The sequence below is a fragment of the Triticum urartu genome, chromosome 3A (genome assembly GCF_056163025.1).
Source record: "Triticum urartu cultivar PI428250 chromosome 3A, HENAU_Tu73, whole genome shotgun sequence".
Classification (NCBI taxonomy): Eukaryota; Viridiplantae; Streptophyta; class Magnoliopsida; order Poales; family Poaceae; genus Triticum; species Triticum urartu.
Window position 1 is genome coordinate 724046722 of NC_141875.1, and position 25115 is coordinate 724071836.

The 25115-nt window shown below is 46.3% G+C and overlaps 2 protein-coding genes and 1 pseudogene across 2 annotated transcripts; 2 read left to right on the top strand and 1 right to left on the bottom strand.

The window, feature by feature from the left end:
- Positions 1-928: 928 nt before the first annotated feature.
- On the bottom strand, positions 929-2168 carry LOC147982222 (protein FAR-RED IMPAIRED RESPONSE 1-like; annotated as a pseudogene).
- An 8749-nt stretch (positions 2169-10917) lies between these two features.
- LOC125528601 (uncharacterized) lies at positions 10918-11997 on the top strand. Its single transcript, XM_087514256.1, has 2 exons — positions 10918-11462; positions 11570-11997. The coding sequence occupies exons 1-2, from the start codon at positions 10995-10997 to the stop codon at positions 11756-11758; spliced, it is 657 nt and encodes a 218-aa protein (XP_087370382.1). The 5' UTR covers positions 10918-10994; the 3' UTR covers positions 11759-11997.
- A 2422-nt stretch (positions 11998-14419) lies between these two features.
- LOC147982223 (uncharacterized) lies at positions 14420-15300 on the top strand. Its single transcript, XM_087517293.1, has 2 exons — positions 14420-15098; positions 15266-15300. Exons 1-2 carry the CDS (start codon positions 14420-14422, stop codon positions 15298-15300), a joined length of 714 nt encoding a protein of 237 aa, XP_087373419.1.
- The last annotated feature ends 9815 nt before the right edge of the window (positions 15301-25115 follow it).

The window sequence follows — 25115 nt, forward strand, 5'->3', positions numbered from 1 at the left end:
GCGGCGCTGGATCTGACGAATATTCTAGCCCAGCCCGTGCGGTGCCGACAGCCGAGGCAGTGGCGGGCCCGCGCAGTCCAGCTAGTGCAGGCTAGCGCGATTTGCCGTGCGCCACGCGCGGGTTTGCTGGCCCAGCAGCCGACCAACCGACAGCCGCGCGCCCGGTGGAAAAGGTCCCTTCCCGCCCCACCCAGCGGGCACATGCAATGATCCCGAGGGGGAATATGGCGATCTGTCGGCCCATAAACAACGCACGTCGGGCGCGTGGGCCGATCCTCTTCTTGTGCGGATGGGGACGCTGGCGCGTTGTGCCGACTAAGTTTAGTCCCACCTCGCCCGCGGAGAGACGCGCCGACCGGTTTATATACCCGCGTCTTCGCCTTCTCACAAGCTCGCTACAGAACACTAATGAATGCCCTCTCGTACGCCGTGGCCTCCCTGCTCGCCAGCCGAAAGGCCTCCCAGAAGGCGTTGTAGTATATTGTCCGTGCGCGCGCCCAGCCAGGCTGGGCTTTTTTTTCAAATATTTTTTTCACATACATTAAATTTAAAAATGTTAATCAGTTGACAAAGTCATGACAGCAGTAACACACTCATACAAATATATCATGTTTCACACATAATAATAGAAATCGCATGTCTCATAACATCGAACAAGGTGGCATAAAGATTAACTCAAAGTGCCATGTCTCTAATCCTTAAACAAATAAACTGAAAGTGCCAGTGCCTTCCATCGAGCAAGGTGGCTTAAAGAATAAACTGAAAGTGCCATGTCTCTTATCCTTAAACAAATAAACTGAAATTGCGAGTGCCTTCAATTGATTATGAATACTTTATCTTTATGCACGGTTCCTATATAACAAATTGTAAACAACTCACGAGACAATTGTAAAGAGAGAACCAAAAAATAGTTAAAATAATGTAAAACTTACTTTTCATTCTCAGCGCACGTTTGCCGTCTATGACCCTCTTTCTTACAAATGCCACAAAGAGGACCGGGTTTTTCCTCAGAAAATGATTTTGGTCTTCCATTTTTTGTAACATTTGGATCTTTCTTTGCCCGCCCTGTCGTGCTTTGTTTACGGGCGCCCTTCGTGGAAACTTTCACGGGATCACCTATGACATCAACATGTTGTTCCGACTGACGTGGCTCCTCATGCACATTTCTTCTACTACCAACATCATCATTATCAGGGACCTTTTTCTTCGCTATTATATTCTATAGACACTACATCAACTCAACAAAGACGAATGGATCATTTGAAGCAACATGAAAAGCTTCAGCTCCTGTTATACTGAGTTGACTATAGCGAGCACGCTGCTCTGTCCCTGTCCAACCCAGCCAAAAATGTCACTCTTTCGCTGTGCAGGCAGCCCACCTCTCGCAACTTTCGACATCCTCTTAAGGATGCAACACTTAGGTATTTTAGATATTTTCAGATGAAACAACACATACAGAATGTGTTTGCAAGGCAATCCTTTACGAAGCATTCGTCCACAACTGCAGTCTATCGTATTCACAGAGTTTTCAGCTCGATAATTCACGCTGAACTGAAATTTGCGGTTATTTCTCCATGTCATGATGAAGGTGTGGCAGTCAACTCCCACTAGCGTCTCAAAAATCTCAAGCTCTCCCTTCTTCTTCAGATCTTGTTGAAGAATATAAAAATTGGAATGAGTGAATACTTGGGCAGCATGCTTCTCAATATCCTTATATTCTGTGACTGATGGTGGCAATGACTGATTTGAAACACAGTGATCATGCGCCTCGTTCTCACGTAATCGAACTATGCAATTCTCATAATGCACAACTAGGTCAACAATAGTCATACCGCCGTCTAGGTGAAGGTGAAGACAAGAGTTAAGGCTTTCACTCCTCTGATTACTGCGCATACCTAGAAAAAAACCATCTGACAGATATGATGCTGCCCACAGACTCCTCTTCCTGTACATCCTACTCAGCCACTCTTCTGTTTTATCAGTCTTCCATTTACGGACGAAAGCGTGCCATCTCGCCTCAAAGTTGGCTGGAGAGGTGGAGTAGTACAAGAGTGCCCTGAACTCATTTAGCGATTTGTAATTAAGGTGCTTATGCATGTTTTTTCCACGTGCCATGAGCAGAGACGGTGCAACACATCAACCAAAACCAAACGAATAGCTCGTATCATTGCAGCGTCTCCATCTGTGATGATTGACCTTGGCTTTTTCTGACAATTGGCCTTCAGGAATGTCTGGAGCAGCCACACGTACGTCGCTTCGGTCTCGTCGGACACAATGGCACAACCAAAAACTGTGGTGCAACGGTGATTATTTACTCAAACAAAGGGGATGAACGGCATACCATATCTGTTCATCTTATACGTGCTGTCGAACACAGTCACATCTCCATACAACTGATAGTCCCGCCACGACTGTGCATCGCACCAGAACATGCTCTTCAAACGGCCCTCCTTATCGAGCACGCACTCAAAGAAAAAGTCTGGATCCATCTCCTTTCTGCTCCTCATAATCTTGATTGCCGTGTTAGCATCACCCTTCGCAATCAACTTCATTTTTACTCGGCAACTTAGGTTGTACACGTCTCGTCTTAGAAACCCACACTTATCATACGAGCCATACTTGCTAATGAAGTTGTCGACGATGATATGCTTTCTGATCCCAGCTCCTTCCATCGCCAAGATCTCAACTATCTGGTGATCTCCCATCACTCGATGTGACCGCAGAAATACCACCTCATCTGGTCTAGCCAACAAATGGTTGTGATCATCCATAAAAGCTGCCATGAACCGAACTCCACGTCCTTTGTCCAACTTCACGACTAAATGTGCGCCACACTCGCAACGAGTCTCAGGTCTTAGCCTGCGGGTACGGCCCTCCAGGTTTAAAAATTTACTGAGACGTTTTCCTGCCCTCGAGTAAACGTATCGCCTATACCGAACAATGGTTGAAAGTCCTTTTCGTCGTTTCACCTTATTTTTTCTAATACTGAATCCACGGTCTTTGGCGTAGTTATTATAGAACATGTAGGCCTCCCATTGAATGATCTCACAACCAACACTGCAATATTATAATAAAAATTGATCTATCAATTTTAAATCAAATTAAATGTACTACGATCATACAGATGAGAACTTTTTATCTAACAAGTGATTGCACATCATTATTTACAGATACAATTTTTTTGACAAACTAGACGGCTTACATGGCATGCACGTGCACTTCGGCCGGCCTGGCGTGGCTGCGGACGGCGAGGACGTTCCCGGAGAGGTTGATCACGGAGTTGCGGGCGGCGACGGCGTCCACGTAGGCCACGTCACCGCGACAACCTGCACGGAGGCGACATCACGTACGGCGGGAGACTCCAACAACGTCCGTGCTGGCCAGATCCCGGGTGAAGACGGGGAGAATGGTCGGCGATCGGCGGGGAAAGGCGGCGATTGGCCGGACGGGAAGACGTTGGAATTGGCAGCGTGATCACGGCTAGATCGGCGGGGAAAGGCGGCGATCGGCGGGTAAGGGAGGCGATCGGCGGGGCGGGGCGACGTTGGAATGGGCCGCGTGATCAATGCAGGTTGTGGGTTTTTTTTTCGCACGACGGGGAGAGGGTAGATGCGAGCCGGCCGTATGGGCTCGAGCCGTGCGCTCGGCTCTACCTGTATGGGTGCACCGCATACGGCGCGGGATACGTTAAGCACCGTATACCCAAAATGCCTTTATACATTAAGAAGGGGGGGGGGGGGGTACGGAAGCAGACAAGGATTCTCTGCCATGCATTACAATGCATGCAATCCCGCAAGTGTCAGCACCTCCGGAGCAGCAGTAGAATTTTCGCTCGCATCTCTTTCGTTTCCGTATATAGCAAAACCTGTAACCAGTGTTGGAGCTGCCCTTCGGCGATGAACGCTGAACTCAAGCGATGATTGGACACACCAGGAGCGAACTCGAGACAGCACTGAATTGCCGGCCCTTCCGGCGACGAACGCCGATTACTTTTCTCCTTTGTATGCATGACACACACGAACACAGAGACTACGGCTGTGTTTGTTTGGGCTTCGGTTTCAACAGATTCAGCTGTGGGCTTGCTATGCTGGCAAAACAACTGTGCTGAGGAAACATCTGTAGTGAAGGTTAGCTGTTTGGCAACGCAGCTGTGAAAACGACTGTGAGCTGGTGAAAAGCCTGAAATGCCCTTAGAGCACTAAGATCAGTGTAACTTGTTGATTCAGTGTTAATAGATTTTTTAAATGGTATTTTGACTGAGAGGGAATGATTTGTTCTATGTTAATGCATAAAATATTTCATAATAATAATTTTCTCACTTTCTTGCTCATATATACATTTGCCCATACAATACAAAAGATAGTCCATATAATTAATAATCCGTACAAAAGAGGGCTAAAGGATTAGACCGTCCATATAACTAATAATTCATACATATAATTAGAGGTCCGTACAAATACTAATCTATGTAGCTTGTCGCGCAATAAACAAAGAGCTCGCAATCCTATCTCACGTGTCGTTCATGTTGCCTTCATCGGATGAAGTGGGAACGACATCGCCAAGCAAAGGTGTTGACCGTGAGACTGCAGGCATGTAATTTTCATTATCATCACATTTATCAAACTCTTTATCGCGTAGCTTGCTGTCCCTGATGAAATTGTGAAGCGTCATACAAGCACTGATAATCATCGTCTGACTTCCCACCTTGAAGTGTGGCACATCCCTTAGGATGCGCCATTTCTGCTTGAGCACACCAAATGTGCGTTCAATCACGTTCCGAAGAGAAGAGTGAAGATAATTGAACACCTCAAATTTACCACTCGCTGGGCGGCGGCCAGACCGAAATTCGGCAAGGTGGTAGGTTGTCCCTTTATAAGGAGCTAGATACCCCACCCGGTTAGGATAACCAGAATCAACAAGGTAGTACATATCTACATCCATAGAGAATAAATTCATGACCAATTTGTACTGCAATCCTCCTAGGCTACCTAGGTTGCTTATTCAAACAAGTTTTGCTGTAGTGCATAGCCATTTGGCCCAAGGTTGCAAGATCAGTACTTAACTTGAGCAAGTTTTGAAGTTGCACTGTCTTTATGTTAGCATCATCATCTTCACCACCTCCGCCGTCAATTCCATCAGTCTACAAATGGAACATGACAACAAGATTAGTTGTCATATCCATTATTCATACATATGGGAAAATAGCATTCAAATAAGCAAATGGTTCATGTCCAGCAAAGCCAATAGTTCACACACGAATGGTACAGACCAACAACATAGCATAATCCAAGCATTCAAATAAGCAAATGGTACAGACCAACAACATAGCATAATCCAAGCAAAGAACTAAGCAATTATTCTAAACGAGAAGTTACATAGCATAATCATGCGCTCTCTCGAGCCAATCAAACCTTCCTTCCTTGGTCTGAACCGATGCAAACATTTCTCTATACTCAGCCTTCATAAATAGCATGCTCGAAGAGAAAAAGAGAGGAGTTCCTTCCTCAACTCCACATTCACGAACCATCTCCATTGCCTCATTCATACTAGGGCCAACTGGAGTAGGGGGAGGAGCAACCAGAGGAGGGGGAGGACGAGCCATGCTGGACCTAGATGCTTCTTTTATACTTTCAGCCGTTACACATATCGCATCACTAGCCTTCTTGTACATCCGAACAAATGGGTTCTTCTCATCTTGAGCAGAAAAATCATCTTTACAGGACTTGGTCTTTCGCTGCTTCTTTGGTTTTGCTTTGATGACTTCATCATCATCCTCTGCACTATCAGTGTCATCACTAACATCCTCCTTGTCCAATGGTATCTCACCGGGGATAGCTGACTCGGCACCGGTGACATGACGGTCATCAAACATGAGGTCCATTTCAGCCAAGTTGGGTGGTCCTCCATTCCTATACTTTGCATGCTCCGGGTTTTTCTGAAATATAGCAAAAGAACAAACGGTCAGCTAAATGGATAATTAAGATAATATAAACCCAATGTAAATGTTATGAGTAACATGAACTTACTATTAGGTGAGTGTTCCACCAATCAGTATCAGCATCAATGGTTCCTAGCTTAGCATTCCATCCAAGTCCAGATGCGTCAATTTGCAGTTGTTTCCATTGACAATACATAGTTTTGAGATTTTCCCATCTATTCTTGAATTGCATCCTCACATAACTTTTCTTAGTTATCTGCAACCAACTCTCCCCTAAATTCTTATATCCTCTAGGACTCAAGAACGCTCCCGGCCTATTGCCTGCTTCAACTTCCCTCGCACACAACTCGAAAAAATACCCTAGTATGGTATGCATCCCAAATTGCCTTGTCTGTCTTCGTTGCCTTCTTCGCTGCCTTCTTCGCTGCCTTCTCCATCTAGTTCATTTTCACCATAATTTATACTAGAATACAACACAAGGAAGAACTATGTATAGCAAACAAGCATGTCCAGCAAGCAAATAGAAAAAGATATGTCCATCATGAAACAAGCATAGCCATTTGACCCAAGCAGAGCATCTACATGTACATCCAGCAAGCAGAGCATCCACAACAAGCTTCAAATATTAATTTACCCATCAATGAACAACAACTATGCATCAAATATCAGCATCATGTATGAAGCCTCAATCAACCAGAGCATCCACATCAAGCAATATGCAGCATATCAATCAAGCAGGGCATCCACAAAGAACAGAAATTTCTGCCAAGAAAATCTCACCCCAACTGACAACGACATCGTTGCTCGAGGGAGTGGGTGTCGTTCTCCGGTGGTGGATGAGAAGGCCATGCGTTGGACGGTGAAGGGGATCGGCGAAGACGGCGAGTGGACGCGGCGACGGCTCTTGCCGCGGCGATGGCGTCTCTTGCGGTGGGCGAGGACGAGTGGAGGTGGCGGCTACTGACAGCGAGTGGAGGAGGCGGCGGTGGGCAACGGCGAGTGGAGGAGGCGGCGGCGGGCGACGGCGAGTGGAGGATGCGGCGGCGGGCAACGGCGAGTGGAGGCGGCGGCGGCGGCTCTTGCGGTGGGCGAGGACGAGTGGAGGCGGCGGCTACTGACGGCGAGTGGAGGAGGCGGCGGCGGGCGACGGCGAGTGGAGGAGGCGGCGGCGGGCAACGGCGAGTGGAGGCCGCGGCGGCGGCTCTTGCGGCGGCGGCGGAACCCTAGGTTCCTCTCCCCCTTGCTGTCTCTGTTCGTGCGTGGGCTTGCGATGAGGGAGACAAGACGAATGGATCGATTGAAACAGGGCTCGATGGCATTCCTTTCGTAATTGCGCTGAACTGTCAAGGGCGTCGGTGGAAATTTGACCGAGGGAAATCAGTTTCCTGGTGAAAGCATGACTGGCCTCGCTTCGCCCTATACCACGTAAAAAGACCTGAAACCGTTTTTGACTATCAGCTAAAAACTGCCCCGTTTTAGCTGTTTGTTACAGCTTTAGCTTATTTCTACCGGAAACTGCTCTCTAAAACCCAAACAAACACAGCCTACATATCTCCTCCTGGCCTTCATCACAGCCAGGAAGTCGCGCCACGCACACAACACATGCACCAAGGAGAAACCAGTTGCTTTGCACGAGATACTCCTTGGTGACTACCAAGACTGCACGAGATACTCCTTGGTGACTACCAAGACTACATTGTGGCCGTGCCCTTAGTCTACTCATAGTGAGGAGTATCATATATACTAGTATCATGCATATAATAATAATGTATGATAGTAGGTTCATAATGCATAGTATGATAGAGTAGTATCATAGATGATTTTTTTTCTTGTTTCGATGTGTTATTTCAGATTATATAAAATCACAAAACTAAAGACATTTTGGAGATTTCTCAAAAATAGAACTTACCTATTGATGGGCAGAATAATTTCCGGTGATGTTGGCATCTTGTTCTCAACGCCGAGAGTGGAAGGTATCATGGGGCATTCATGTGATGGCGTACATGAATGAGTTGCTTTACAACGAGTCGTAGGTAGTACATTGGGGACCCGGTTTTCAGAGCAATATTTATTCCTGGTAGTTAAACTACCTATGCTTTTGACATACATAACTTGAGTGAAAATTTTCATCCTAGTGTAAATTCCTCCGTCGAAGCTAAACAACACGAAGCCCCGTGTATAGACATCAGGAACTGCAAACCTACCATGGATCTCTTTCAGAATGCCTTTTGTGTGAAAAATCCTTTGTTGTGAAATTATATATGAGCCTCTGGTTACCATTCGCTATATTCACCATTGGCATGGAAAATTTGTATCTCCAATTGTATCATATATATAATTATGAACAACTAAATTTTACTTCAGTTTTTTTTTGAGTTGTGACTTAGAATCTGTGCTGTTAAATGTTCATTCAAGTTGAATGTGGCATTTTCTGCCAAATATTAAGTAGATTGTGGCATAGTACCTGTGTTTTCTTAGTATGCTTCTTAAAAGATGATTTTATAATCTCTTGTTTCCTTTTGGTCTGAGTTATTGGAGTATTTGACAAAAAACTACCACATTTGGGGTTGCCGTCCCACTGAACTTCCACATTCAGAAAATTGACCGAAAACTCCAGTTTAGTACTAATTTTGTGACAAAAAAACTACCAAGTCGAGTTGATGACTGTTTTTACGATTTTAAACCTATTTATGACATGCGGGACCCACATGTCAGTGCCGACGTGGCGACAAAGTCAACACCGTTTATTTCGACTATTAGATTGACCATTATTACATGTGGGTCCCACATGTCAGCATCTACCTTCTTCTTCCTCATCCTTTTTCTTTCTTAGGCATTTCAACGAACACCTGGTGTTCATGCCCGCGTGGTGAAACAGAGCATGGGCCCGCTGTCGAGGAGAGCGCGGAGCATAGGAGAGGTGGTGCCCATGGGTGGCGCATGCGAGCACTGGCCTGAGGGCGCCGGAGCCGGCTTCTTTCGCGCGGAGGAGACCTTTGGCATGGACGGACCACTCCGGCGACGGGCTGGGTGGATGCGACGACGGCGGAGCGGTGACGCCATGCTCGACCATGGGATGCTGCTCCGGATGGTGGTGTAGGGGAGCACCCCGCCAATGGTCGTGGTGGCGCCCATGGCCGCACCAGACATGCGTGCTTGAACGACATCACCGGTCACTCCTTTTGTCGGATGATGTACATGAAGTGTTTGTTAAAACGTCAGACAGGGAAAGAGGAGGGAGAAGATGACATGTGGGCCCCACCCGTCATAACGGTCAACATGACAGTCAAAATAAACGGAGTTGACGATTTCCGCCACATCAGCCATGACAAGCGGGCCCCTTCTGTCACAATCGTGTTTGAATCGTCTAAACTGGCCATTTTAAGAAAATGGTAGTTTTTGTCACAAAATTAGTACTAAATTGAAGTTTTCGATCACTTTTTTGAATGTGGTAGTTCAGTGGGAAGGCAACCCCGAATGTGATAGTGGGCTGCAATATAATTGCGCCAGCCGGGTCTTGAACTCAAGACCTCTTAGCTCTGATACCATGTAGAAGTGCATGTTCTAGCCAATGCAACCAATAGACCGATCTGATAGAAGAGACTAGGCATCAAATTATATATACGTCAACACATGTCGTTGAAGCTTAAGAAGATGACTGGTCACTGCCTGCACGCCTCACCTTGCCTGCTGGTCGTATTTGCTGAACAAGCCAAGTTCAGACCTTAACGGACACGGCACGAATCTAAGACGTCAGATTGTGGGCTGTTGCCAACTAATAGATGTGTCTAGCCCACGTCTCCCGACCACGGCCGCCTATCAGATCACATTTGCATTATCACGCACAACCCACCGCCCTTCCACACGCTATTGTAGCTTCCGGAGATCCCATCATATTAGTCGCGTGCATGACTGTACGGAAGAGCAGGTCACCCGGACCTCGCCCTTTTCGATCCTTCATTGGGAGAAGGGTCACTAGACTTTTGGGGAGTGTCTCCGACATGACTGCTCACCGATGTTCCTCTTCTTCCACTAATTTGACTACATCCTCATCGCCTTCGACATCACCATGAGTGAGACCAACAAGTCCAAAAAGAAGGTTGCCGAGAATACTGCCACCGCCACGACGGCTTTGACCTGGCCGAACAAAGGGTATAATCCATTATCTCTCTCATGTTTATTCCTGTGTTAGCCGTAGTTGCTATTTACATAGATGTATATGCAGTATACATTAGTATGGGCTTACATGGTTAAATATTAGTACTGGCTTAATATTGTGAATGCCATGTTCATGATATATTTCTAGATTAAAGCAATAAAAAATCCCTAATTTATCCAACGATCTCTAAGCTAACTCGTTAGCCTTTGCTTTCTCCAAAAACAAATGGCACATCTGAGTCTAATAGTTTTGGTATATTAATCAATAGAACTCATCCTTATGCATGCTTAGTCTCATTTACCAAAGGCATCAAACGAATAAACACATGAACCAATAAATTTACAAAAAGTAATATTTTTTACAGTATGTTTGTTAACAGTTCCTCATACTCATCCGCTGAACTGTTAATAAGAAGCATATGTGACGAGAAAGAGAGTCACTATACATAAGCACATTTTCATTTTGGTTCTAGAGATGGAGATATGAATGCTCTGTTGAAAGGAGCGGAAAGAAGAATAACTTTCCTGAGTGCTGCAAAGAAATGCTCCGGTTGTCCAATTATCCCATACTCTTTCCCAAAAGAGAGGAAACCACTTGATGAGACGAACCTTTGCAATTTTGCATATCAAGGCTGTGTATATAACACCAGTCGGCAGCGACAAAACGATGCTCAACTGTAGTCACAATTTGAGATTCCAATAATAGAGGCGATCATGGAATAATTAGCTTTCCTCTCCAATTCATCTCCACCGTCCATCTTCGCTGTCACTCACCAGTCGCCACGCTATAAATATGCCCCTTCCACGGCACATTTGTGACAGCCAAGCAAGGAAGCAAGCATCAACACGTACGAGTATCCATCACACTAGCTAGCTTAGCTCACCATCCGCTCTTAGAATGGCCGCCTACTACAACGGCGGCAGGCCCATGTCCTACTCCAACACCGAGGAGTCCTTCGACGGCGGCAGGACCGTGTACTCCACCACCACCGAGGAGTGCTACGACGCTGGCAAGCTCGGCCATGGTACCGGCTATGGCCACGGTCAGAGCCATGGCAATGGCGGGACCAACATGTACTTCAACAACACTGGGGTCGACTCCAGCATGTACGGGCATGGCGGCGGCGGTGGCAGGACCGTGTACACCACCACCACCGACGAGTGCTTCGACTCCGTCAGGCCCGGGTATGGGCAGGGTCACGGCTACGGGCAGAACAACGGTGGGACCATGTCGTACACCACCACCACCGAGTCCTTCGGCGGAGGCGACCAGGGGCAGGGGTACTACAAGAAGGAGGTGACGCAGCACAAGAATATGGAGCGCGTAGGCGAGGCCGGCGCCCTCGCCGCCGGTGCCTTCGCCCTGGTAATTAGTAGGAGTAGTACCTAATTACTGTAGGTCAACATCACATACTACCAATTGTAATTAACCCATCTAATCATCAGCATGAATGATCGTTTCATGTGGTACAGTATGAGGGGTATGAGGCGAAGAAGGACCCGGCGCACGCGCGGAAGCACCAGATCGAGGCCGGCCTGGCAGGGGTGGCGGCGGCCGGCGCCGGTGGCTACGCGTACCACGAGCACCGCGAGCAGAAGCAGCCTAGCTACGGGGGAAAGCAGGTTTACAGGATGCCCGTTCACAACAGCTACTGCAACTAAGTAATCATGCATGCAACCAAAGTCGATCTATCCTATAGATTCCAATAAGATCGATAGAGAATATCATGCTGCAGGCATGCATGTCTTTGCTTAAGCACTCTTAATTTGGGCGTCCCTACAATAAGCCAGATGCAAGCGTGCGTGCTGCCGCTCACGTGTGCGTCTGGCATAGTACGGTCGCCAATATGTACGTGTGTAATGTGATCTAAAACATAATGATAACATCGTTATTAATACTAGTAACTAGTCGTCAACCCGTGCATCTGCACAGGTTTGGAATTGCTCTTCTTAACCTTTATATATAGCGTAAGTCCAGATACCAATTCAAGGAAGGTAACCCGGCTCGTGCATTAACAAAATATTTCCCTCCAATGTTATATGAGTTTATGTTCTCTCAATTCTTCTTTAGTGCAGTCAGAAATACAAAGGGTTAAACTCTAGTGGTTTGTAAATATGACCATTGCTAACATTCATATCCCAACACCTTAAATATGATATTGTCTAACTAGCGTGCATATTAATTTGTAAAGTGATTTTTCCAGCATAAAATCATCAAAAATTTGCTTTCAATTACAGTACGACAACTTTAACGATGCCTAAAATCCTTAAAGGGAAACAAAATCATTCGAATCATGTCATCCTATGGCATGCATCGAAACGGCTTCATATTGTTGTTTACTGTATTGTACTCCCTCTAAACAAATATAAGAGCAAATGTATAAATCTAAACGCTCTTATATATCTCTATCTCTATCTAATATTAAAAGATGGAAGCTTTCATAGTTCTCCATATGTTACCCCTTTATATCCGTTGATTTTGGGTTAGTCATAAATATTGATGGCTGGGATTTAACAGATAAATATACCTATTTAGATGCACCAGGCTTGACAACAATTTTATTCCAAGGTGTATACGGCTGACAAGTAACCAACAGTCCATCATGTGTTAAAATAGGTCATGCGTGTCATGTACACGTATTATGTACGTATGTAACTTGTATATGCTGATCATTATAAATAGAAAGACGTGGAGAGGCTTTGCCCCACGGGAAACCCTAAACCTATTCTCAAACTTGGTATTAGAGCCTACCTAGCCGCCGCCGCCTCTCCTCCCTCCGCCGCCGCCGCCAGCCTCTCCTCACGGCCGCCGCGATGTCCAAGTCCCCCGCCGCCGATATGTCCTCCCCATCGGCCGCCGCGATGATCACGTCCTCCACCTTCGCCCTCACCACCACTGGCGGACCTCTCCGGTGGGCAGGGTATGGCGCCCGACATACCTTAATTTTGAGCAAAAAAAATTATAACTACTATGCATCGATCGCTAGCAGAATACGTTCCGTTGACGCTGCCAATACCTGATGGGCCGATGCAGCGAGCGGCCTGATGGGCCAACAGCCGAGGCAGCCAGCCAGGTTTCGAGCGTACACGCGAGAAGAGACGCAACACACTCGACCACTCCTCTGTTCTCTGCACGCGACGCCACGCAAAAACTCTAATCCCTAATCTAGCGCGGCGGCGGCGTCTGGCCAGGTCGCCAGGAGCCCAGGACCGGGCGGCGCAGCCGATGGCAGGGCAGGCAACCGCGGCGGCAGGATGGGGAGCTAGAGGACGGCGGCACCGTGGAAGCAAGCGACAGTGGCGCAAGCGGCGGCTCTAGCAAGGGCCTAGGCGCCTAGCGGCAGCAGCAGCAACGGCCGTCCGGGCGTCCGGCCACTTCTGAGTCCGGCGCAGTTCCGACCAGACTGCCAGAAGATGGAAAGGAAGAGGAATAGCAAATCCAAAGGAAAGGGGAGGAGATAATTTCTCAATTTTTTTGAAATTTTTGTAGCAAATTTTCACAGTAGTTTTAAGCCTTAAATTCAAGCAGATTGTAGTTACATATTAATGTTGTGAACACTCTGGTTGTGAATTGCAGATTTGAAAAGATATTTTGAAGTGCTTGGTAGTGGCAGAAGCTTGAAATTGAACCCAAGTACCCGTAAAAGTGTCAATGTTTCGGCACATGCCACTCATCAAGATCAAGTGAGTTATGTGGAACTAGAGCATGAAAATTTGATACAAACAGAACAAGTGGAAGAACAAACTTCAGATTCTCTTGAAGCTATAGTGAAAGAGAATGTATTTGGTTATTCGTTTGTAGTGTGCATTGTTAATGTGTTCTTAATGAGACTTCGCCCCACCTTAAATTTTTTCCGTGGTCCGCCTCTGCTCACCACCACGTCCGCCCCCGTCATCGCTCCACCCTCGGCGTCGGCTCCCGCTCCCGTCCTTCCGCCCATCGCGGTCTCTCTTGATCGCAGTAATTTCATGCTGTGGAGGGCTCTCGCCCTTCCCAACTTCGCCGGCGTACGCCTCCACGGGTTCCTCGATGGCTCGGCCAAGGCGCCGGAGTCGACCGTGACGACAGGCACCGGTGACGCTGCTCGTACCATCACCAACCCCGAATACGAGCAGTGGTGAACTCTTGATCAAAAGGTCCTCGGTCACCTCCTCGGCTCCATGAGCGTGGAGATCTCCGCGCAGCTGATCGGCTGCAGGACGGCGGCTACGGCATGGGCTGCCGTGCACACCATGTTCGCCGCCGAGAACAGCGCTGGCGTGCGCAACCTTCGGCGTCAGATTCAGGCGCTACGCAAAGGAGATAGACCCGCCGGTGAGTACATGCAGAAGGTTAAATCTCTCGCCGATTCGATGGCCACCGCCGGTTCTCCTCTTCGCGATGACGAGATCATCGACTACATGTTGACCGGGCTCGGCTCGGCGTTCAACCCCATCGCTGCTTCGATGAACTTCGCCAGCGTGCCTGTCACATTTCCGGCGTTCTACTCCAGCGTCCTCCACTATGATGCTCTACAACAGCAGCAATCGGAAGTTGAGGACTGGCAGTCCTCCGCGAACGCCGCCTCCCGACCGGCCTATCACGACCACGCCGGTCGTGTGCCCGGTTCCGGACGCCCAAGTGGCGGCCGCTCCTCCGCTGTCTCTCTTTCGCCTGGATCGGCGAGCTACGGCAACGCCCAGGGCGGTCCCCCTGGCCGTAACAACGGCAACACCGGCGGCAACGGCCACAATGGAGGAGGCAATGGGGGTGGCCGCCGTCGCTGGCGCCCTAGGTGCCAGATATGTAAGAACTGGGGACATGAGGCGTCGGACTGTCGCAGCCACTATGACCGCGACCACCGCGCCGCCAACTCTGCCTCCAACTCCTCCGTCACGCATGAACCGCCGCACTGGATCCTGGACACCGGCGCGACGGACCACCTGATGAGTGACCTCGATCGTCTTCACTTCCATGAGCGCTATGGCGGGAAGGATCAAGTGCAAGTAGCGAATGGTGCAGGTTTGTCTATTTCGCATATTGGTCACTCCACTATACCCGGTTCATCCCTTCGCTTACGAAATATTCTTCGTCTTCCACATACACATCAACATCTTTTGTCTGTTTATCGACTTGTTCTTGATAATGATGTTTTTGTGGAATTTCACCGTTCCTTTTTCCTTGTTAAGGACACGGCCACGAAGAAAATTCTTCTTCGCGGTAGAAGTCGTGGCGGCCTCTACCCCATCCCGTTTGGTCGCGCGTCGTCTTCCTCCACTCGTCAAGCGTCTCTCAGTGTCAAGACCACTCCGTCCCAGTGGCATCAGCGTCTCGGTCATCCTTCGAATAATATTGTTCAAAACATTGTTAAGAGCAATGATTTAGTGTGTTCTTCTGAACGTCATTTTTCAGTGTGTGATGCTTGTCAGCGTGCTAAGAGTAGACAATTACCATATATTTTATCCACTCATGTTTCTACTATGCCTCTTGAGTTAATTCATTCTGATGTTTGGGGGCCTGCCCTTGCCTCTTCCGGAGGCTATAAGTATTATGTGAGTTTTGTCGATGATTATTCACGTTTCACTTGGATATATCTCCTTAAGCACAAGTCTGACGTTGAGCAAGTATTTTATGCCTTTCAGGCTCATGTTGAGCGTCTTCTTCACACGAAAATCATATCCGTTCAGTCAGACTGGGGTGGCGAGTACCACAAATTACACCGCTATTTCCAACGCACTGGGATCTCTCATCGTGTGTCCTGCCCACACACCTCTCAGCAAAACGGGATTGCTGAACGCAAACACCGTCATCTTGTGGAAAACAGGTCTGGCCTTACTGGCTCATTCGTCTCTCCCTTTACGGTATTGGGACGAAGCTTTCCTTACTGCATGTTACCTGATTAATCGCATGCCTACACCTGTTCTCCGACAAGATACACCCTTGTTCCGTCTCCTTAAGGTCCAACCTGATTATACCTTTCTCCGCACCTTTGGGTGTGCGTGCTGGCCTAGCTTGCGCAAATATAACGCCCACAAGCTTGCTTTTCGGTCCACTATGTGTGTGTTCTTAGGCTATAGCCAGCTGCATAAGGGGTACAAATGTCTCGACCGTTCCACGGGCCGTATCTACATCTCCGTGATGTTGTGTTTGATGAGTCTGTGTTTCCATATGCCACCCCTGGGGTCACCGTCGATATCTCCTGCTTGGCTGACGTTCCCTCGTTTCCTTCCAATGAGCCGGTTACGGGTGACCATATGCGTAAATATGACTTATCCTACCTGTCTACTGATCCGCCTGTTCCAGGCACTATTGCTACTGTGCAGGCAACCCAGGACGCCGCTCCTTCCTCAGCGATCGACGTACATGGCGCATGCATGTCGCCCGGCCCGTCCGCTGCCTCGTCGCCCGGCCCACCATCCGCGACGCGTCCGCTCGCCTCGGGCCGCTCGGCTGGTCAGCCCGCTGCAGACGCACCGACCTCCCCGGCCGCGTCACTCGGCTCGTCGGTTGCCCCGTCATCAACCGTGCTGGCCTCCCCGGGCCCATCGTCGCCGGCCTCCCCGGGCCCATCGGTGCAGGAGGCTGTTGCTCCCTCCTCGCCGTCCGACCAGCTCGCGTCGCCTTCTGTTGAGGGCAGCCCTGTCCCCTCGACCGCGACGCCTCCAGCTGCTCCGGGTCACCCCATGGTCACGCGTACCCAAGATCATACTCGTCGTGCGCTTGTCCCAACTGATGGAACTGTCCGCTACGACCCTCGTCGCCGTGCTTTTCACGCTGTGCCCGTCTCTCACCGTGATGCCCTCCGTGAGCATGCTTGGCGCACAGCAATGATGGATGAGCTCGACGCCCTTCATCGTAACAGAACTTGGGTTCTTGTGCCTCGTCCGTGTGGTGTTAATGTCGTTGGGAGCAAGTGGATCTTCAAGACTAAGCATCGCTCGGATGGCTCCATTGATAAGTATAAAGCTCGTTTGGTCGCGCGTGGGTTCACACAGCAGCTTGGCATTGACTATGGTGATACGTTCAGTCCGGTTGTCAAGTCAGCCACCGTTCGACTGGTACTTGCTCTTGCTGTGTCTCGCGGCTGGATCCTCCGACAGATTGATGTTAGCAACGCTTTCCTTCATGGCTACTTGTCTGAGGAGGTCTACATGCAGCAGCCACCAGGTTTTGAGGACGCTCGGTATCCCTCTCATGTGTGCAAGTTGCAGCGGCCTCTCTATGGACTTAAACAGTCTCCTCGCGCATGGTATGCTTGGCTCAGTTCTCGTCTTCTCCAGTTGGGTTTTGTTCCCTCTCGAGCTGACGCCTCTCTGTTTTTCTTCCGCCATCGGGATGTTCAGATCTATATGCTTGTCTACGTGGATGATATCGTTATTGCTGGCTCTTCTCCATGTGCAGTTGACGGTCTTGTTCATTCACTTGCGGCCACTTTTCCTATCAAGGATCTTGGGCCGTTGGAGTACTTTCTTGGCTTGGAAGCGTCGTACAATTCAGGGGGGATGACCTTGACACAACAGAAGTATGCCATGGATCTTTTACACCGTGTGAACATGGAGAATTGTAAGCCCACTTCCACACCATTGTCTACCTCTGACCAGCTTGCACGGGTGTCTGGAAAGCCTCTTGGTGCCGATGATTCTTTCCGGTATCGCAGTGTCGTTGGTGGTTTGCAGTATTTGACTCTCACTCGCCCAGATATTTCGTTTGCAGTGAACAAGGTATGCCAGTTTCTCTCACAGCCCACTGATGTTCATTGGGAAGCTGTTAAGCGCATTCTGCGCTATGTAAAGGGAACTTTGCAGACTGGACTGAAGTTTCGGAAGGCTGTCTCCACCAGCATTAGTATTTTCACTGACGCAGACAGGGCTAGGTGTCCTGATGATCGACGATCCACTGGAGGCTTTGCCATCTTTGTTGGCCCGAATCTCATCTCCTGGAGCTCTAAGAAGCAACCGACGGTGTCGAGATCTAGTACGGAGGCTGAGTACAAAGCTTTGGCAAATGGGGCTGCTGAGGCCATCTGGCTAGAATCACTACTCAAGGAGCTTGGTGTTTCCCAGCAGCGTGTTCCTATTCTATGGTGTGATAATTTGAGAGCCACATATCTGACTGCCAACCCAGTCTTCCGTGCACGCACCAAGCATATTGAGATCGATTTCCACTTTGTGCGTGAGCATGTTGCTTCTGGAGCTCTTGAGGTCAGGTTCATTTCTTCTAATGATCAGCTGGCTGATGTATTTACCAAATTAGCCACTCGACAGATGCTAGACCGATTTAGTACCAATCTAAACCTTGTACAGAGTAGAAGTTCAGATTGAGGGGTATGTTAAAATAGGTCTGGCGTGTCATGTACACGTATTATGTACGTATGTAACTTGTATATGCTGATCATTATAAATAGAAAGATGTGGAGAGGCTTTGCCCCACGGGAAACCCTAAACCTATTCTCAAACTTCATGGCCCTCACGTTTCATTAGTTGTCATTGGAATTGCTTACCAAGTCCGTGTCCAAGAAAGCTCAAAAAAAGAGTCCGTGTCCAAGTCGTATTACACATCCAGTGCAAGGGACCGATAGTTCCTACAGTACATGAAGATGTATGTGTCAATATATACATCCATATAGTATTTCGTCTAGAATCGTATGATCGGGGCGGCTCAAGCTACGACTGCTTCGCCGGCTACAACCCCCTGCTGGGACAACGGCGGGATTCCTGATAAGACGTCCCCGCGCATCCTGGAACGCGAGAGGATGACTATCGCGGCCGCCACCTTGATTGCATCATCTCGGCCGAGCGCAACGAACTATTTGCATCTCCCAAACTTTGAAGTTGCGCTCGTCCTTCCACCGCACCATCGTGATTAAAATCCGGCAACTCTCAAACTCTGGAATCCTGCCAAGGGCCGCTCCGGCGAACCCCCCGTCTGTCGCCGCCACCATGTTGTGCTGCCATGACGAGAGCTGCGCGTGCCCACCTGTCCTTCCTACCCGGCTTCCTCGCCCAGTAATGATACCATGGAGCGAGGACGACGAGTACACGTTCATCCACGAGGACATCGTGGACTATGATTTGCCCCATATATTCATCCCGGCGTCACGGTAGCTGCTTGGGCCTGGCCTGTACTCCTTGCCGTCAGACCTCCTGGACGATGTGTGCTCAGTGCATGCATTTTCATCCTTGTGCGTCTCGCTGCGATTGTTGCCGGCAGCAATGTTCGCCTGGCTGTGCGCTCTGCGCTCCACGTTTGCTGGCGGCAAATGTTACATTCTTCCGGTCTTCCTCGGCTGCACACCAACTCAGCACGATGCCGCCGTGAGACAACAGTTGCAAGACGAACACCCGCCATTGTTACTCGCCAATGTGAGCATCGAACCCTGGGCACAGCCGACGTGGAGGAGCGCAAGTGCCTCGGCTAGCTTGCTCCTGAGACCCGTGATGATGTTGTCATCACTGAGACGCTCGCACCACCAGCAAAAAAAGCTCGCGGTCGAGCGCTGTCTGCTTGAGATAGGTCCGTGTCATCAGTTCTGGAACCACATCTCCACCTACCACGGCTTCAAACAAGTTCTCTAGCCAGATCGTGCTTCTCACCTTGCAATTCAAAACAACCCAGTCAGAATCGGACGCATGCACCTCCTAATTTTATTATGTGCCTATGTTGACAGAAATAAAATAAGACCTGCAATTCAAATCATCAACTATGCCACTCCGCTATGGTACTAGGAGAAGGTAGGCTTCATCCTTTTTTTTATTCTTTTCTTTATCCCTCATCAGCACATCTTATCTATTCGTCCACCATGAGTGAATGGAAAACAAATCTGAGTTTTATGACTTTTTCTTACATCACCAGTGCTAAATATCTGAAGTTTTCTGTTCATACTGACTGAACCGAGCTATTGTGTCAAAATTATGAAATAGAGATGCTAGACCATAGCAGTTTTTTTTTAGGTAAAGGATTTCTATTGACATGGAATACTTGCAGGTGTATATCGTTAGTTAAGAATGAATTTGGTAAGAAAATCTGGTCCTGGGAGTTTTTTTTTTTTTGGTTGCATTACATTTAAATTTGTATTTGCACCCATTGCATTTTCCTATACCGAATAGCCACCCCTATAAAATTCCATTGCTCATCTAAGATGAAACAAATCTGAACATTCTATTTGGCGCTTCACTTAAAAGATTATATTTAAATGATGCCAAAGTTTGCTAGATGACGAGGTGACACTGTTATATTTATAACTCTGGATAAAAATGAAATGAGAAAAGTAATAAATTTCTCAAAAATTATATATTATAGGATCTACGTAATTGGCTCATACTAATACATGGGTTGTTGAACTTTTTCATAATAATAAAAGGCGGAAAATTCTCCCTGTGTTCTATTATCCCTCTTGGGAATCACGGGAAAATTAAGCAATTTTACTACATCAAGTTACTTTTGTTGATCACCTCTATAGTTTAATATGCCTATATATAATTGTCCAGTATGACTTTTTTATGCATATAAATAACTAGCATTACCCGTGTTATGCAGTCGTGTGCGAAGATTTATTTTTCCCGTTGCAACTCACGAGCATTTTTGCTAATATTTCTTTACGGATGGAGTACCGAATACAATGTATAAGTCTTGTTGCATAAAATGCAGCCAAGAAGAGACAATGAACCCAATACCTTTTTACATTGTATACAAGGATAGATAGAGTATTCTCTTATTTTCTAATGCAGACCACATCATATTAAACATGTAAAAGTACAATATATGGTTATTATGAATTTTCCATTTTTCGAGTGTCAAAAATGAGTTTTTTTTTATGAATGACCTACCATATATTTGTTGCAAAATGGGACCAAATCAATTTTTTCTAAAATACTAGGCCATATTAAATGCACAATTGACCAAATGGTTGGGTGTCAAAATATTTGATCCACCACTGGCGGAAAAAAAAATTCCGCCGATTCAGTAGGAAGGGGGTCAAATTTGAACTGCAGCTGCCTCATAGTTTGCTCTTTATTTTTTCCAAAAATCATTTCTAGATACATAAGTATCTATTTAATCAGAGAAACACCAAAAGTTTTCCAAGATTCAACCACTAGCTAGGAACGGTCATGCCCGCCGTTTTGACCGCATTTTGAAAAGGGCATAAAAAATTAAAAGAAAATCAAAAAATTAGAAAACCTTCTCATTGTGTCATTATATGTGACCAAGTTACCACGAAAAATAATAAACTTGTAATAAGGCAATTCTTTTAAAAAATAGTATTTTTTAGAAATGGACTATCATGTGTGAAGATTCATGGCTTTCAAGCCAAATGGTCAATCTTATGGCCACATTCATGGCATAGTTTGTTCAAATGACCTCATATTGTGCACAAGGGTGCATATTGAAATGGCAAATAATGTTGCCTAAGGAAGTTTTCATTTTCTTTGGACGAAAAATTCATTTTCCATTTTTCGAGTGCCCAAAATGAGTTTTTTTGTGGAGGACCTACGATATATTTGTTGCAAAATGGGACCATATAATTTTTATAATATATTAGGCCATATTTAATGTACAATTGAGAAAATGGTTGGTTGTCAAATGTTTTTATACACCTCTAGTGAAAAAGACAAATTTCCGTCGATTCAGTAGGAAGCGGGTCAAATTTGAACTGCAGCCGCCTCATAGTTTGCTCTTTCTTTTCCCCAAAAATCATTTATAGGTACATAAATATCTATTTAATTAGAAATACATGGTTTTGTGGTGATACATTGAGGTTTCGACGGTGGTCGAGGGCCCCAACTCCAGAGTGCTTAAACTCGCATGCCCGCTAAGTGGTCACGCGTGACCGTGGCATTGCCACGCGTTCTGGGCGGCCTAGGAATGTCTAGTGGGTTGGACACTCCAAAAGTAGGTGTTAGGAAGAAGAAGGCAATCGAATAATCTCACGAGGAGACTGAACTAAGCTCAAACATGAATTAGCAGCCAAGTTTTTGATTAGTGGTAGGGAAAATGCACATGGCCAACGGGCCCGAGGTTTGGCCGAGGATGATCATCTACTAAGGAAACTTTCTTGGAAAATTTGGAGCTCAAATGGAGGAGCCTAGGTGTCACTTGCTTTGCAAAGTACCACACTAGACAGAAATATGAATTTTGAATCTGGACTCAAATTAATGAATAGATTGATCTGGAATTTAGAGGAGGATGATAATTTGGGCCTATGAAGGCACTGTAAAAATTTCATACCATTTGGATAAATAAAAATGGTACTTCCTTCACAGGGCTCTCCATTGAACAGAAAATTGGGAAAAATGTTGAGGGAAATTGGCTAGATTAAATGAGCTAAAATTTGGTGGAGGGGGGTTATATGGGTAGGGTCATGTCCTGGTAAATGTTCAACAATTATAAATTAACATAAAATATAGTTGCTTCACAAACTGAAAATATTACCAGACGTGAAGATTGGATGGTGTGCTCACATGGATTGCTAGATGGGGCTTAATTTTTGTGGAGAGCTATAATTTGGGAATATAGAAGGTGTGGCAAAAATTCAGCTCATTAGGATATTCCTAGCTAGTACTTCCTTCACAACGGTTTTAGTTGAATAGAAACTTTGAAAATTTGCCGAGGAAGATTTACCAGGCAAATGGAGCTGAATATTGTCATGAGGCAATGATTTTGATATTAAAGAATGCCCATTTTTTGGGTATTTTGGGAATGATAGAAATATAGGCTGCTTCACAACCGAGGGCAAAGATTGATACATAGACATGACACATAGGCAAAACTGATGAGGTGACGCCTAGTCATACCAATGCACCACAATTTATAAGGCTATGACCATCTATATTGGTCGCTATTAGCTGGAAATAAGGCAACGGAGCAGCGTTGTTTGCTTTACGACCATTTCGTGTAAGCAAATTACGACCTTTCACTAGTAGAAAAAGGGCCTAATGTGAAGCACATTAGTCCCGGTTTGTAGCTGAACCGGCACTAATGTGACCATTAGTGCCGGTTCAAACGGCTTGGTGGGCAGCGCTCATTAGTACCGATTCGTGCCACGAACCGGTATTAAAGAGTCTGTGGCAGGCTGTGGCCCCACCAGCCCCTTTTAGTACTGGTTCATGTCACAAACCGGTACTAAAGTTTCGCCATGCAGCGGTTTTTTAGTCCCACCTCGCTACCCTAAGAGGGTTTTTACCACCTTAAATATGTTACTGCTCAAACTATCACAACCACTTGGTCTTCATTGAACTCTATGTGTAGGATCTGTGGCCGCAATAGGAATCTTCGCAGGTTCTTAAACCGGGGAAGATTCCTATTGACAATTCAGATTCTACACAAAAAGATCATTAATGATTAATGTATTTTTTATGTATATTTTTACATGTTTTTAAAACTCTAGACTTTTTTGTGTTCAGTATGCACCATGCAAAGCCACGTCATCAACTTTCAACCTTTTCTGCCTTCATTTTCTATTTTTCATGCATTTACTGATTTGTTTTGAGCTAAATGACCTTGAAATTGAAAAGCACTACAAATGAACTCTGAAAAGGTTGAAACTTGGCATGGTATCATCATTTCACCGACATAGCATGTGCAAAAAAGTAGAGAGGGTTACGACAAAAACTGGGTGCACTTCGTGTACAAAGTGGACAATCTCTTTAGAAGTATCAGGGTTTCGAACGAAAACTCATCTGTTACAAAGGCACTTCATTTTTTAAACTTATGACAACTCCAGACTTTTTTGCGTTCAGTATGCACCATTCAAAGCCACGTCATCAACTTTCAACCATTTCTTCCTTCATTTCCTATTTTTCATGCATTTACTGATTTGTTTTGAGCTAAATGACCCTAAAATTGAAAAGCACTACAAATGAACTCTGAAAAGTTTTAAACTTGGCATAGTATCATCATTTCACCCACATAGCATGTGCAAAAAAGTAGAGAGGGTTACGACAAAAACTGGATGCACTTCGTGTATAAACTAGACACTCTCTTTCGAAGTATCAGGGTTTCAGACGAAAACTCATTTGTTACAAAGGCACTTCATTTTTTAAACTTATTACAACTCTAGACTTTTTGTGCGTTCATTATGCACCATTCAAAGCCACGTCGTCAATGTTCAACCCTTTGTGCCTTCATTTGCTATTTTCATGCATTTACTGATTTGTTTTGAGCTAAATGACCCTGAAATTGAAAAGCACTACAAATGAACTCTGAAAAGTTTGAAACTTGGCATGGTATCATCATTTCACCCACATAGCATGTGCAAAAAAGTAGAGAGGGTTACGACAAAAACTGGATGCACTTCGTGTACAAACTACACACTCTCTTTCGAAATAATCAGGGTTTCGGACGAAAACTCATCTGTTACAAAGGCACTTCATTTTTTTAAACTTATTACAACTCCAGACATTTTGTGCTTGATTATGCACCATTCACATCCATGTCGTCAACTTTCAACCCTTTGTGCCTTCATTTGCTATTTTTCATGCATTAAATGATTTGTTTTGAGCTAAATGACCCTGAAATTGTAAAGCACTATAAATGAACTCTGAAAATGTTGAAACTTGGCATGATATCATCATTTCACCTACATGGCATGTGTAAAAAAGTAGAGAGGGTTACGACAAAAACTAGATTCACTTCGTGTACAAACTGGACACTCTCTAAATACAGCAAAAATATTCACAAAGAAACTTTGTAATTTTTTGTACCTAAAGCAGAAATATTCACCAAGAAACTCTAAATATAGAAAAAAAACTACTCAAAAATAAATAGAAGAAAATAAATAAAGCAGAAAGGAAACAAAACAACATAAAAAAAAATTGGGCGTTGTCCAGTGGGCCTGCTTGGCCTTGGGCGTGGATATGCAGGACCATAAGGCCCAGCAGGCTCATTGGGCATTGCGCCAAAGTTAGGCCTAGAAGATTGCTTTAGGGAGGAGCTCGAAGGAGAAGCCGTGGCTGGGTTTATAAATCAGTGCGGCTGCCCTTCGCCCGGCGAGGTCGGACTAACTATGTGCACCGCGGCATGAGAGCGCACCCACTTTCGTAC